The 16,834-nt window shown below is 43.1% G+C and overlaps 1 protein-coding gene across 2 annotated transcripts in view; it reads right to left on the bottom strand.

Moving 5' to 3' along the window:
- The window catches only part of ARMC2 (armadillo repeat containing 2), a 450,139-nt gene that overhangs the window by 10,588 nt on the left and 422,717 nt on the right, over positions 1-16,834 (bottom strand). For both annotated transcript variants that reach the window (XM_069235455.1, XM_069235454.1), the window contains exon 16: positions 8,288-8,420. In XM_069235455.1, coding sequence (XP_069091556.1) covers positions 8,288-8,420 — 133 coding nt within the window. The remainder of the gene's footprint in view (positions 1-8,287; positions 8,421-16,834) is intronic.

Here is a 16,834-nt window from a genome sequence, read left to right as displayed (position 1 = left end):
GGGCAAAATGCAGACTGTTGGCGAGGGCTCACTGAGAGGCCCAAGGATCTTGTCGTAGCCCGAGAATCCTTGAAACGTTCCAGTGCCGAGTCTGCCTTCTCACCAAAAAGGCAAGACTCATCAAAGGGCATGTCCATAAGGTTTGACTGGACAACCCCTGAAAAGCCAGATGTACGAAGCCAGGCATGCAACGAAGGGCCGTTGATGAAATCACTCTACCCAGCGAGTCGGTTGTGTCCAAACCACACCTAATCATAAACTTGGCTGCATCTCTCCCATCTTTGACTGCTGGTGAGAGAGTGTCCCATACACCCTCCGGACCTGTGGCAGCACCTGCACCACTGTATCCCATAAAGTATGGGAAAACTGTCCCAATAGGCATGAGGTGTTTACGGACCTCAATGCCAGGCTGGAGGAAGAAAACATCTTCTTCCCAAGTTGGTCTAGCCTCTTGGATTCCCTGTCCGGGTGAGTGGTGGGGAAGGCACTATGGGAAGTGGAGGCTTGGACCACCAAGCTCTCCGGGGTGGGATGTTTGGTGAGGAGGTTAGGGGCCAGATCCTAATGAGACTCAGGCAATGATCTGGCCACTGATGGAGCTGTCAGAATGAGCGTCGTACAACGTCATTCCGACTTTGGATCATCAGGCTTGAGGATGGGGCTTGCACCACCGGTGGGCGCCAGTAGCGCGGGGAGCACGACATTGGGAACAATGCCGGAGGAGGCCGACTTTCTGGACTCGGCATCATTCCCGATCGAATATTGGATCCAAGAGACCCTACCGGCGCTGAAGCCACTGGCGTGGAACCTGATGGGGTATCTGCCAACCCCGCGGGGTCTGAAAGTGCACTAGCGGGGATAGCCCACTCGAATACAAGACGATTGGCCTTGTAAAACTCCTTGAGTTTAGCGGGGGTCGCTCTGGCTCCCGGAGAGGGAGGGAGGCTCAAAGACAGCCGTGGCATCAGCTCTGCGGAACCATGCTTGGATCGTTGACGTTCCCGACTCGCCTCGTCAGCCGACTGGAGAGGTGAAGTCAAAGTACGCTTGGACTTCTTCTTCTTCTTGTGCCTCTTCCCCGAATGCCTGGAGGATCTCGAGTGAGAAGAAGAGGACTTGGGGCTCCTGGAGTGGTCCCGTGGCCTCCTCCTTGACCGGGACCGGGACCTCTGAGGAGTAGCGCCGACCAATGTCGACTGCCGACCGCCATGAACTTCAGGGACTGCTCCTTCAAACCTTTGAGAGCCATGGCCCCGCAGTCGGAACCTGACTTTGAGTTATAGTTTCGGTCCAGAGACCAGAGACATACCTTATGGGGGTCCATCACCGACATGGTGTGATGGTAGGCGCCGCAGGGCTTGAACCGGGTATTTCTACATGACAGCCTACACAGACTGCCAAAAAATATTCTACAAAAAGGTCGAAAAAGCCCTGTCAAAAAAGACAGAGGGTAGCTCGATTACGGATCTGTGCTAACTGGCATGGAAGGAAAAGAACTGATGTACTTTTATAGGTGACCATGATTTCACAAATGGCTCCAATGACGCCATGTGGATCTGAACGATGCCACCAGATGGTGTGCGCAAGGGTATTGCTCAGCAAAAGTTCTGGATTCCAAGCTGACGCTAGGAAATTCTAAGGTAAGGAATCTACAGCTAGAAGTCTCTATCACCCCTCATCCAGCAACCCAATGTTTTACATCATTCAATCTTCTGGTTAAAAATACTGCTGTCAGAGCACACTCTTAAGAGAGAAAAATATTTTATTGCATTGCTATGTATTGGCTCAAAAAGTATATTAACTAAGAAAAAGCTAGATCCAAATCAGATGGCAAAGAAATAGAAGTACCAGCAGAAACTTTTCACCAACCTTGTCAAGAACTGAGACCAATAGCAACTCAAAGAACTAAGGCTTGCAAGCCTCCTCATTCTCACAGTGAGTAACTATATATAATCTTTAGCCTGATACAAAATCCACTGCCATCACCTCCCTTAACCTTCTCGATCTGCCTGCTGATTTTTTTAAATGTTCTCTCATTCTATCCAAACTAGTGTTTTCTGGAACGTGTGAGAGGTAGTCTTGGTTGGCTCTTCTTTCCTCAGAGGCAGGTTTAAGTTATTGAGATGCTCCTACAAAAGACATCCTCTAAACAGTTTTGCAGCAGTGACTCAGAAAGGTTAATGATCAGACCTTTTCTATTCAATGTTTGAGTTAGTCTCTTGGCAGCCTTTTTAAGGTACTTTGGATGTGCATTTTTACTGCTTAAGCAGCCTTTAAACAATGTAGCCCCTCAGTGGCTGGTTGGATGAACAGTAATTCTTTAAACTATACTCAAATAAGACTGAAGCTGTCATCCCAGTCAGTAATCCCAGTTTATGATCTGACACTAGGTGAACAATTTTAATGGGTGATGTGTCTAAACCAGACATAAAAGAGACAATCTTGGTATAGTCTTCAAAAAGGACCTTTCTTATAAGTCCCACATTAATATGTTGACATTCTCCCGGTTCCTCATACTGAAGAGTCTGAAAAGGATTCTTCCCCTCTTGCCTGTGGACTGCTAAACAAGTGTAGTAGAGGCAGAAGTAACCTCTTGCTTGAATTACAGCAACTTGCACTACCTAAGTCATCCTAACTACATCTACATAACTATAGTCATTTTATGCCCATACTCTTGTTAAATATAAGAGAACAGTTGGCCATGCAATGTCTTATCTGGTAGTATCATCCTGGAACAAATTTCCCCTCTCCATCTGATCTGAGCAAAATTGTATCAGCTTCCGCAAAATGTTAAAAACATCCAAAAACTAGCCTCATGGACTTAGTAGTGAGCTGAGTATCTGGGTACCCCCCACAGCTGCTGTAGCACTACATAAATATATTCAGATTCCATTCCATGCACATATTAAAACTAAACGTTATACCAGCAACAGAATCATAACCATATACTGGATTAACTATGGAAGTACTTCTATGCCTTGCATTTACCACCACTAAATGTGTGAAGTCAACCACTTCACTCCTTTCTAATGCATAGTCAAATCATGGGCATCCATGAATGACCACGGTTAAACTAAGGCTAAACATAGTTTGTCCTTAGATATGCAAAACAGGCATTTGAAAGATCAGTATTCAATACCTTAATCACATGGCAATAAAGTAGACAAGTGATGGTATGCATCACATTTAATGTCCCAGGGATCAGCATCTTATTCCTCCCATGGTCCCTCGTTTAAGACATTTCCAAGAGCAACCACCTGTGGGCACCTCCTCATCTCACAAAATCAGGAAATATTTCTTCATGCTCACTTACTGATGTATATATACATCCGCATATTACTATGTAATTACAGATGAGCAAGAAGCAGCTCCCAAAAAGGCTTCCTGGTACTCATGAATGGTACAATACTGATTTTCTGCACAACTTCATACATCATACTCCTCAACTTTTATTGTCTTGAAGCATGACTGTGGTACCATACAGCAGCACTAAAATATGCCTTACACACACTTGTATAAGATAAGCTATTGAGGTCAGTCTAATCAAACTGCTGTATGTGAAGCCATTTCTCAGCATTCAATACAGGCCATTTATAGCCAGGTCTTCCATGTGAGCATATAGACCTGTCAATGTTTCATCATGAGTCCCACCTGAGCAGGATAATAAAGCAGACAGGTCAATCAACTAATCAGTTTTATTTTGTACGCTGACCCTCCTCTGCAAAATGGAGGCAAACAGGTGATTTTCAATATGATTTCCTTAATATATATTATTCACACCCAGTCAACCTTAACTATAATCTTCTATGGGTGGATTTCAAGTAACATTTACTTGCCCAATCCAAGGAGGTTTATTCACAGGTTGATCTCTTCGCAATTCAGCATAATGCCAACATCCACATTTCTTGCTTCAAATAGTTCTCCATGACAGAGACTTCTGGACACTCATGCTTCTTATATTTTGGTAGACCAGTAGACCTTCCTGGTACACAACAGTTTTAAAAGGTTTTGATCAAAAAAGATCTGAGGACTCTGAACTGGGTGACAAGACCTTGAAGAGAATGTAGACAGAGCTACAACTCACCTTGGGCAAGACTCTTGCATAATTGACTGTTGCGATTTAAAGTATGCAGTGAAGTGATTCTTTGCACCATGACATTTTAGATGTCTGATCTTTTATGTTCGGAGACAAACTTTTATTATTCATGGTTCATCAATGGTAAACCATGGATGGCCAAGGATAACCATGCTCTTACCTCTGAAGTAGTTGACATTATGGGGAGAGAATGAGGTAGGAGCGGTGCTGTCTTGATGCACAGAACAGAGATTTGAGAATCTGTCACTTGAAAGTGAAAGGAAGAAACATTTTACTTAAAAATGACAGAGGCTGTTATATACTTCTGCTATGCCATAGCATCTATAGCTGCAATCAATGTTTGCAAACATCACTGAAGTGAGCTATCTGAGGGCCACAGCTTTGTTCTTCCCTGAACTGGCACTTTATTAGGATTCATTTTTACATCAAAAATGAAGCAACCTAAAAATGCAGAAGTACAAAGGAGCTTAGAGGTACGGTGTCTATCTCTGTTTTTCTTGTTTTGTGTAGGTTTTACTGGAGAACCAGCAACAGTGGTTCGAAGACAGATGTTAGTTGTAGTTAGGCATTACTATTTTGTACAATTTTCTAGTGGTGCTCTCTCCACAACGAGATCTGAGAAGGCAAGGCTACACCAAAGTCAGACACGGTTCGAGCAAGACTTGGAAGCCTTACGGAATCTTCAGTTGCCAAATCTGCAATTTGCTGATCTGCAGTTTGAGGGCTTTCTAAGAATGGGAGGATCTAGATGGAGCCAAAGGGGGTCATTATGACCCTGGCGGTATTATGACCGCCAGGGCCAAAACAACGGGAGCACCGCCAACAGGCTGGCGGTGCCTCCCTGCGTATGGTGGTATACCGCCATTTGAGCCCCGGCGGTGCTAATCCGCCAGGGCAGCCCCTACTGCCAGCCTGTTTCTGGCGGTTTGCACCGCCAGGAAGAGGCTGGCGGTAAGGGGACTCAGGGGGCCCCTAGGGGCCCCTGCACTGCCCATGCACTTGGCATGGGCAGTGCAGGGGCGCCCAGGCAGAGCCCCGTCGCGCATTTCATTGCCCGAATTTCGGGCAGTGAAATGCGCGACGGGTGCTGCTGCACCCGCTGCACATCAGCATTGCCGCCAGCTCAATTACGAGCCGGCGGCAATGTTGATGTGACATTTCCGCTGGTCCAGCGGAAATGTCAAAATACGGAGCCAGCCATACTGCCAGCAATGGCGGTATTCTGGCGCCCGCAACCTCGGCGGTCTGTTGTAATGACCCCCCTGAGTGTCTTAACTACAATGTCCACTTTGGAGTGCACAGTGGCTAGGCAGACATAAGGGGACAAACTGGCAACCAATATCGCAAAAGCATGGGCACAGAGGAAGAGTCAGCAGTGGGGAATGGCAGGGACTATTAAATATCCTCCTGCACATTGGCAAGGTGTGGGGGAGTCAGTTTCATCCCAACCTTGGGAAAAGGTGGTGGGTTCAAAATAAACCTCCCTAACATTGAACAAAGACTGGGGGAGGGATGGGGCATGAATTCCCCACACGATTGGACACGATTGCTGAGATTCAATGATTGTCCCTTGCATCTGGACAAGGCAATGAAAGGGAGAAATAATGTTGCACCCATGCCTTGGTCTACTGGCGGGGGTGATACAACCCCCTCTACCATTTTAAGGAACCATGGATTCTTTCTGTGTGCCCTTGGGCAAGGCAGCAAGCACACCATCTCCTCCAACACTGGGCAAGTCAGAGGTGTGCACAACAAATACCTCACATTTCCTTCTACCCCCACTGCTCTTAGCCAGAGAAGCACATACATTATCTTTGATCCTTGTTAAGCCATGGGCTGAAGGCCCCTTTCTTTGGCTAGCTTCGCTGTCTGTACAGCAGACCTGGGAGAGATCGGCATAAGTAGGCAGTTTGTTTTGTTCAATCGGATGTCACAGTGAACTCATCACCTCAGGAAAAAACTCTGAAAGTCTGGGCAGCGTAGGGACTTTGCTAGAGAATAAAATAACGCTGACAAATAGCGGGTTCTATACTGTTGTGATATTGGACATATGAGTCAGACGTGTCGTAACTGGCCAAGAAATATGTACATAGAATCCAATCATCCACTAAGGAAGAAAAGAAGACAGGACATTTCCTGATCAGGTGTACCTTAAAAAACAGCTTTGCATGCCATACTTCTCTAGGTTTAAGACATACAGTATGCGTATGAAATACGGTTCCTGTTAGGCTGTATAACCTTATCCATCTGAAATCACAGAATGCTCTGGAGAAAGTGCACTTTGCTTCTTCCAGCATGGCCATGTAGTCTTAGTGGAAATTTAAATGACTGCTCTAAATTACCTCAGAAGCCATCCAAACAGATACAACAGTAGTACCTGGAGTCAAAGATTCTTCCACTCAGTCTGGATGGGAGATCTGGGTCCCACAGCAATCTCCTTTTTGGTCTCTCAAACATTTGCAAGTGAACCATCACTCCTGAGAGCTTTCCAGAGCTAATTGCAGACTTGAATTTGATGATGGTTCAAAGGAACACAAAGATGTTTCTAAACCCAGTCCATCAAAAAGGCATTGCCCTCACATCCAGGTTCAATTTACATGGGAATGTAGACTGGACAATTCTTGTTGCTTCAGCTTGCAATTAGGTATATCTGTGGATAGCTCAAAATCTTTGAAAATATCATTCAATATGTATCTTTTAAAAAACATTTGTGGTCCTATTGGAACTTCTTGCTCAAATTTCCAACCCTGAATTCTTGTACTCCTGATAATTGCAACACTGTGGTCTTCAGATTAATGTAATCACATGTGGCTTGAGCCTTGAGCAACAAAATCGTGGATGTGGTCCATCCTCTGCTTGTTCAAGGTATACATAGTCGAGAGACTGCCTCAACTAGGATTTTACTGTATGTGACAAAATGATAGACCAACTTAGTGGCTAAGTGCATGGCCTTAAATTCCAGAAAGAGCAATGTGCCATGGTAACTCTTTTGCTGAACAAATTCATTAGATTTGAAGATGCCCACCTGTCACCACCATTTGGACATAAAACTGCTAGTGGAAAGGCACTTCTGTCATTTCTTTTTGTACAGCACAATGGAAAACTGAGTGGTTGTTCCAGTCTGCTGGGGAACTGTTGCAAAGGCATCAGCTTGTGCTTTATATTTAGAGAGAACTCTTCTCTCTACTTGAACTTGAGTTGTGAAACAGAAATATATTTGCTCTGAAGGCACCATTGCTTAGTAGATTTTAGGTAATAAGGGTAGAACATCGGCCCCCTGAAACAACCCCATTCTTCAGTATAAGTAGTCTTGCCCACTTCAAATAAATTTAAATTTCCAGGTAGGTTGTTGAGGAAGGACTTCCCTTTCTTGTTGTAAGGAAAAAAAATGTGTCCGATAATTATTTCCATGATTGGACAGAGGAGCAAGAGCTAGATTTAATTTCACTTAGCTATTTGATCAAATTCACTAAACACGTTTTTTTGCTGACAATGTTCAAGAGTTTTCCCTTGAATATTGTTTGTCCACATCTTGTGCTTTGATAGGTAATGTTCTATTCCCTGCTGCAAAATAGTATAGTTCTACTCCCTAATCTCAGGAGAAAGATCCAGAGTATTTTGGTTAAGTAGGGCCCAGGGTTGAGGTGGTAATTTGCCAAAATATCCCATGGGGTGAGGCCCTTAGCCACCAAAAAGTCAAATGCTCCAGTTATGGATCAAGGTAAGGCTGAACTAGAAACCAAAATCAGCCATGGCAATAATGTTTAAACCAGCCCTATAACCAGGATATTATAACTAGAATGGGAAATAGGGGGCACTGTTGGATCTGGACTTTTAAAGCAGTCTCCTGGTGTACAGTCCACTAAGAAACTGCTAGATTTGCGAAAAGCCAGTCCAGCCCTGGATTTAGGCATATGGCATATCTGATATATGCGTGTGTGGGGTTAGAAAGGATGAGGAGGAAGAAAATATTTATTTTACAGCTGTCCACTACAACAAATCTATATCCTATATAAGACATATTTTGAGGCTCTATAACTGCAAAAGTAAAGAGAAAGGCAAACACTCAACCACCGACGTCTATACTTCAAATGTGGGAGCCATGGCAACTCCAAGCAGTATTTTTTAGGATTACATGAAAAAACAATATAACAACAATCATTAAAAACTGCAATTTGAATGTGCTCTTACTTTTTTATTCCGCCTTCTTCTTTCAGAATTTGTCTTTTATTCCCATCAACCGTCAGATTTATAAGAACCCCACATGCCGAAAAGCAGACATCCTCATGTTTGGCATCCATCAATGCAATCATGAATTTGTACACTGAATCATAAAATATAAAAGGACAATTATGGTTAGGCATTCCAAAGAGGGTTAAAATAATGAGACTGCTAGCAACAGCCTGGATAGGACATTTGGCCCAAGTTATTACCATGTTGAGTGTGCAACACGTCAGAGCATATCACAGCCATGTGCCCTCTATTACGGCGAATAAATATTACACGAGAAAATGCATTGGACTAAGACCATGTCAACTAAAAGAGAATTTCTCATGGTCAGAGTGCTCAAGTTAGCATCCATCATTGCATAAATTCAGCCAAGTAAAAGAGCCCAACATCAGAGCTGCGCATCACTACGATTCTGTTCTCCCATGTGGATTAAAGGATGTTGTGTTCAATCAGCCATGCAGAAAGGGAATGTGCTGAATGGACAGTGACAGTGTACAACTGTGGTGAAGGCAGTGCTATGAATGTGCGGGTACTGCCTGCACATCTTCAACTTGTAAGGGGGAGTACCTGTAAATACCCAGCACTGCCGCAAAACATGTAATGCAAGATTACCACCACTTTTCAGAAGCAAACAGACACTCTAGATAGTGAGGGCCAGCACTGCTGTATTTTCATTTAAAGCACTGGGTGAAGGCGCGGGCGAGAGAAAGTTACAGAGGAGAGGAGAGAGAAAAAGGAGTGAGTGGAAGAGAGCTCAGGAGATTAGACACTGTTAAAAGGGGAACAAGAAAGATAAGTATAGAGTTAAAGGGTGTGTGAGAAGTCGAGAATTCTGTGTGTGCGTGTGCTTGAAAGAGGGGGAATGAGAGAGAAGAGAAAGAGGAGAGAGGCCGGGTGCCAAACTGGCTGTGCTTCTTGGGGATATGCAAGTGGTGTTTATGAACTTTCTGTGATGCACGCGCTGCTTCAGGGGTCTAGACATAACATGCCTACCTGTTTAATTATACTGTGTATTTGTATAGGCTGGCTGAGTACTTCATATAGTGCTTCACGTTCATTTTTCCAAGTACTGTCTATATAAGTGCCACTTTTACCCAATTTTAAAGTACTCAATATTTCAGCCTTTGAAAGATGATTTCGTTTTGTCTCTCTTAGAACACTTGACTTATAGGTCACAGCAAATGTTCGCAGAAGTGAAGGCGGGGGCGAGAGAAAGTTACAGAGGAGAGGAGAGACAAAAGGAGCGAGTGGAAGAGAGCTCGAGAGATTCGAGACCCTGAAAAGGGGAACAAGAAGAATACGAAGTATCGAGTTAAAGGGTGTGTGAGAAGTAGAGAATTCTGTGTGTGCGTGTGCTTCAAAGAGGGGGAATGAGAGGGAAGAGAAAGAGGAGAGAGGCCAGGTGCCAAACTGGCTGTGCTTCTTGGGGATATTATTTTGGCATATCTGTTGGTGGTGTTTATTAATTTTCTGTGATGCACGCGCTACTTCAGGGGTCTAGACATAATAAGCCTACCTGTTTATCTATAGTGTGTATTTGTATAGGCTGGCCGAATGCTTTCATATAGTGCTTCACGTTCATTTTTCCAAGTATTGTCTATATAAGAGCAACTTTTACACAATTTAAAAGTACTCAATATTTCAGCCTTTGAAGGATGATTTAATTTAGCGTCTTAGAACACTTGACTTATAGGTCACAGCAAATGTTCGCAGAAGTCACAACTCATTAAGCCCTCTTACGGGAGCACATTACTAGTAAGACAGCCAACGCACCCCGGAAATACGTGGAGCAATTAACAAAGCCTCTAAGCTCAAAGTTCCTGCCAATGCCCTAGAGCTCAGCATTGAGCTAAGCTAAGCATACCCCTTCCCCAGCCTTTGGAGCACATTGAGGCATTTATAACGCACTGGGTATGTTCAAGAGTACTGTCACGTCTAAGCAGGTGCCACTGGCTGCCACTTAAAGGGGCTTTTCATAGGTCATCAATGGTACTGCTAAACACATTGTTAATACTTTAATGGGTCATTTCCTGAACTTCTAATAATGTTCTTAATAATGCTGAGTGATGCTTGTTCTCATCCCTTCCCCAGCAGTAAGGGACATTCAATCTTCCCACCTCACCTCACTATGGCTGGGCCACCTTCCTCCCTAGCCTGCCAGAGCAGGAAAACAGCCAGAGACATCTTAATGAATGGGCTATGTGGGCAACAGCAAATGCCCACACTTTCCAGGGCCCCTCCTGATAAAATGGTCTTTCATTCTCTTTTTTCATACTTATTACGTGTTGCAACAACCTCTCTCTCTCCCACTCTCTCTCTCTAGCTCTGACTCTATCCCTCTTCCTATCCTTGTCTCACCACTTTCTGCCTTTCTGTCTACCTCTTTTTCTCTCTTCGCCCATCACTATCTGCCATCAGCCTTCTTTAACAATCACTCTAATTTTGTCTATGGCCATCTAAATTACTCTTCACTTCACTCCCCATTGTTTACTTTGCATCCTGCTTTGTACCTCACCTTTTGCTACTTCCTCTCTCGTTCAACCTCTGTTGTTGTGCCTCATTTCTCCCTACCTCACCAGTCACTAAATCCCTATCCATATCGACCTACCCCTCTCTTACTACCTCTGTCACCTCTTGTTTACTCTCTACCTCTCTTTATCTGTCTCACCTATCTTTCTGCCCCAGATATCTCAGTTTACTTGACCCTAGCTCTTCTACCTCACCTCATCTCTTTCCCTCTATCTCTGCTGATCTCTGTACCTCTATATACTTACTCTTCAATCTCTATTTAAGCACTTTGTACTACAATTCTATCTACCTCATCTCTCGCTTTAAAATACACCTCTTGGTATATCCCCCCTGTCTCTACCGCTCTCTCTCCTACTATCTGTACCTACCTCCACATCTCTTCCTCTCAATCCCATGTCTACCTCACCCCTTTCTCAGCACCTCGAAGTTCTTTTCATCTCAATGCCATGTCTATCTCCTTCATCTACTTTACTTCTCTCTCAACCACATCTATTTCTTTACCTCACAACTCTGTCTATGCCTCACCATTCTCTACGTTTCTCACCCCCTCTAGCTCATCAGTCTCTTCATCAGCTCTATCTCTAATTCACATCACAAACATTACCCCATCTTTCTACCCTACATTTCAGTCTCTCATTGCACAATCTCTCAATTTCCCTCATAATTTGATCGCTCTCTCACCTTTCCTCTCCACTTCTTTCTACCACTATTCCCTTTATGTCACTTCTCTCACAACTTTACTCCTTTATCGCTAATTCTTTCTCTACCTCGAACCCTCTTTTTAAACTTCCATTGCCTTTTCTTTCGTTCATCTCCCTCTCTGGGACACATTTCAATACACCATCCCTGCCTCTTTCTTTTTCCACTCCCACTCTTCCTGTCTTAATCTCCCCTCTCTTTCTCAGCTTTACCTCTGTCTCTCTACTTCACCTTTTTTCTCTACAAATAATCTTTTTTTTAATAGTTCACCCGTCTCAATTTACCTTTCTCTCAAATCACTGCCCACAGTAGCTAAGCTGATTTTCTGTACTCTACTTCTCGTTCTGCCCCTCTCTCTACCTCAATGGTGTCTCTAGTGTTTCTCCATACTTCTTCCTCTTCTTTTCACCTGTGTGTAGATGTCTACAGCTCTCCGCCTCTAGTTCTCTCTAACAAAACCCTTTTCATACATTACCTTTCTCTCTTACTCACTTTTCTGTAAAACTCCTTCTCTTTAGATGTCATTATCTGATTCTCTAGTTCTATACATATCTACCTCACTCAAAAATCTTATCTATCACTCTACCTCCCTTCTTCTATCTACCGTTTCCTCTTTCTTTTGTGACATTCTCATAACATCATTGTCCTTTCATTTTGCTCACTCAGTAAAGCTAGAGATCACTTTTTAGCCAGAGAAGGAGAGGTAGGACAAGACAGGGGAAGAGAATTAAGCAGAAAAGGATTGTATTTCACCTGATAAACAGTGAAAATCTTCAGAGAAGTGCTTTGATTTTCACTGTTGAAACAAGAGGGCCAGAGGTCAAGAGGGATTTGTGATCACAAATATTAAGCAATGGAAGCTACAATGTCAAGTGCTCTGTGCATATGTTTTAGTACTGGTTCACTAAGCATCCAGCAAATTACCCTTACTGTGCCTTTCTTACAATGATAGGATCCAGCATGTCAGACCCTGATTTGGACACAAAATCTTGCTTTTTCATGACAAAATAATTACATCCAAAAACAAAGAAATAGTCTTATCAATACTTGTTCAACCTTTTATTTTGGTACTATTCGTCTGGCAGACATCAGACAGCTTTAGCTGTTTTTGCATGTTTCAATTTCTGAAAGGTTAACATATAACTGTTCCTTGAGATCATGAACGCTTCTGTTGGCTGAAAATGTGCAGAAAATCCACAGCTGTATTGAACAAGGGCACCCAAAATAGGTCTTGTCTGGGGACAAAAATACTTAAGATGGTACTGAAAACATAGACCTGGGGTGTTTGTGCCTCAAGGCTCTGACCACACTTCCTTCTCTTTCAGTCAGCGAGTTGGCACTTCTGGGGAGAAGGGTAGTGATAATGAAAAATGTCCTTCCATACCCACTTTTGCTAGGTGCAAAAGATACACGCAGCTGAATTTTATAGCCCCCACTGTCAGCAGGATCTTATCAAAAGGTTGCAGCAGGGGGAACTAATCAGCCCATAGGTGGACAGTAGACTCTGCTTCAACAGATTGCAGATTCAGCCCTCTTCTTAATCTACTTATGCCCCAGCCATTCTGTGTTCTGCCTTGAAGAAAGGAATCAAGGCTTAGACCAAGGCCTTCAGTGGCCCCGTCCAACTCCTGAAGCCCAGGCAGAAGGCAGCTAATAAAGCACAAGAGCGACCCAAATGTTCACGTGAACCTGGGTTTTTAAATCTGGAAAAGCACGCATTCATGTGAAACTCACTTGTAAGGCAATATATAATCGAGCAGGAAATCCTCCTCCTGAATTTATCAGAGAACAATGCTTATATCTGGAAAGTTAACAATCTCTCAAGAATATGTCAATGATATATAGTGCAACCAGTAATAAATTATGCCCGATAATCCAAAAAAACACTTTGATTATTGTAAATCACTGTTATAAAATAAAAAAAAACTGTGGTAGTAACAAAGACATAGTAGTGAAAAAAGTGCACCCCAAGTGAAAAAAAACCACAAAAACATCACAATCAAAACATCACTATTGTTTCTACAAACAAAGATAGCCTCAATTGGTATTTGAACAAATGCATCCATAGGACAATTCCCCTTATGGGATAGGAATTAACAGGGTTTGTCTTGTTAACTGTTGACAACATTTCAACCCTTAATGAGGATACCATGGTCTCATCAGAACACACAGTAGCCTGGAGAATGGTTGCCTTACAATAGGGCTGCAATTAATGACAATTCTTGAGACAAAAGCCACACTTTGACATAGGATGTGGTATCCAAATAACACTTTGTAAAAAAAAAAAAATGGCAGTACGTCTGATTGGATGGGATACTCACAAGAGGCCCCTGGTTGGCGAGGTGCGTCTCAAAGGCTTGATAATGCTGGGAGCACGTCCTACAATGGGGAATGCTCTAGGCGCCTGAGTTAGCGCATCATCCCGGTCGGAGATGTGATGGAAGCAGAAGGCAAGTCACAACCCTCCTATCCAAAACCACCCAGGGCCACCCAGCCCTTTGTTTTCTGTAACTCTGCCCAGTCAAGAGGATCGTAGGCCCAGAGCATACACTCCAGAGGTCCATCTAATTCATCTTTCAACTCCACTCGCCTCCGTCAAGGAATGACCAACATGGGCTGACCTACTCTTCCATCGTGGCTTTGGACTAGATTTTTGTAATAGTCAGAGCCCAGGACATAGTTGGTTGGGACAGAGTAGCTCACTCCGTTATGCAAGGCATTAGCACTGCAAAATAAACAATTTTCAAAGCTGCAGTGTTTCTAGCCTTAGGCAATGTAACTGTCTTCTATAAGCGTTAAAATGATTAGTTACCACACATACTTGCAAAAATAAGCCCCTTGATATTAAGCTACCAGTGCTTCATGAAAGGCTGTAATCTGCGAATGTGGGCCACTATTTGTGTGGTGCGGGGACATTTTTGATCAAAATCCGACCCTGGACCCAGATATCAATACTCAGACAACTTTTCAAGATTCTGACTGTTGCCTCATGAACCTCTAAACTTCTACTTTCCAAACAAAGGTGTTTGGGTTTTTAAGTGATTATTTGGGACTCGTTTTTGTATGTGTTCTTGGGAAATACGGTCATAATTTATTGGTGTCCTACTGCTGTGTGGTTTATTAATACAAGGATGTTAGTGTAGAGTAGAGCTTGGGTTCTTGCATGCGTGATGCTTGGTGAATTTGTCATGTTTGATTTCAGACATACAAAAAGTCACAAATAGCTATTAGAACAAGTGCCGCTGCACTGTTCATGATTGATTAATCCTTAATGAATCCCGATTAGTATGGTACAAGTATATTGTTAGTGTGTGATGAGTGCTGTTAAATTAGTCGAACCTGATGTTTTTATCAGGCATTTATTCTGTAAATACTTCATATGTATTATAAAAGTGTCATACTCATTGATTTTTCAACTCTTGATAACAAGTAGAACTTTATTTTGCTTCAGGTTTATGCATTTAAACATGTTTAAATTGCTGTCTGGCAGTATTTTATCTCCTCAAAGATATGTATACAAACTTTGTGTAATAACTCACTGAGCAGATTTATTTCACTATTTTTTAAATGTAAATGATAGACTATCCACACAAAAAGCCTAGACAACAATTGTGCCAGACTGAAAGGTAATTGGATTTTGCCAGATTAGAAGTTAATAATAAAAAGTAATTGAGTTCTCATTTTGATATGTAATCAGCCTTTGCACAGATTTTATTCTGTTAATCTGATTCTATAGCAAACCCCAAAACTCTTATAAAGCGCAATAAACCAAAAACAGGATGAAATACCCTGACATATCCATGAATAAAATTCATATAAACTACATCTGACTAATGCCCCTTTAGGGTTTGCTCTTATCATATCCTGTCCAAGCTTCTTCTCTTTCCTCTTCAGTGGGAAAATAGGTGCATGTTTTAGGGGTACCCTTGAGTGCGATTGGATTGTTCCCTGCTACCGAATAGTTATTGCCAAATGTTGTTATTGTTTAACGTTCACTGAAAGTTCTCAGGATTTACCACTGCTCAGGTAGGACACTTTTCTGTTTGTGAAACCTTATGACTGCATCGTTGTGGGAGTCCAAGGCACCCTGAAGCAATTTCTAGAGTTCCAAGAACCTCCCGGGCTTTACTTGAGGTACTGCAGTCCCCCGTGACAGTACTTTATTTTGACGTTTGACTGCAGTATTTCACTCACAATTCTCCAAGGGGAATTTATATACTTTCGGATTTAAGCCAGAGACCTAAAGAAAGGGCTTGCAGTCTCACACCACTAATGGCAACTGCCACATGGAAGGAACATGTGCACCCATGAAAATGAGCTCAGTGGACTTCAGGAGCAGGTTGGTCAACAATAGTTATTTTAGGAGCAAAACCAATGTGCTAGGAGCAGTGAGCTACAGTTTCTATGAAAAGTCAACAAGTCTGACCTATCAGCCCCTTTGCACTAACAAAGCTCAGTTACCAACCCAAACACTAGCACTCAACACATCCTGCGAGCTTGGGAGGAAGAGTGATAAGAGTACACAAATGTTTGTCATTTGTCTGATAAATGCCCTTCACAGCTTTTATCATGTATCTGGATTGCTTGCCATGTGATCCCACCTAGTGGTAGGTGTATGTCAATATCCATCTGAATAGATGCCAAGGGTGCTGACTACTATGCTCCTGCGACTGCCAGTCTGAGATGGCATATGATATGGTACTGAAGGGAGGACATCGTGGCTTCCATAAGGTCAAAAGTTATTTCACCAGACAGAGAGAAAACCCTCATACTTCGGATAGAAAAAAACATTTCTATAAAATCTAATAAGCTTTTTTTTTTCCATTTTTTTTTTTCAATCAACAGATACTGCTTAGACCAGGGCAGATCCAGGGTGACAGCTCCCCTTTGCTGCGTCGCTGCCTCCGTGGCTACTGAATTGTTCACTTTGTTATTGTGATATTGTGCTCAATCTTGGTTAACTCATCTTTTTTCAATCATTGCTTAGTTTTGTACTGCCTGTGTTAGTTTCTGTTGTTTCTCTGCCTGCTCACCTTCCTGCCGTTTTTCCTACTGCTTTTTCCTGCTGCATCTCCCTCCCACTTCCAGCTTTTACAGGCCCACTGCCTCCCAGTGCCTCTCCCTTCTCCCAGGACCTACTTAATGGAGGCCAGGGTGTGGTCCCACTGAGCAGGTCCTTGGAGAAACCCTGGTTCTCCCGCCACATGCTGATACACCGCCACCAAGTTCCAAGCCCTGGACCCCAGACTGCAACAACTGCTGCTGCACTTCTCCACAATT

The sequence above is a fragment of the Pleurodeles waltl genome, chromosome 5 (genome assembly GCF_031143425.1).
Source record: "Pleurodeles waltl isolate 20211129_DDA chromosome 5, aPleWal1.hap1.20221129, whole genome shotgun sequence".
Classification (NCBI taxonomy): Eukaryota; Metazoa; Chordata; class Amphibia; order Caudata; family Salamandridae; genus Pleurodeles; species Pleurodeles waltl.
Note: the sequence above shows the minus strand (reverse complement) of the source record. Positions and strands in the feature narration are given on the sequence as shown.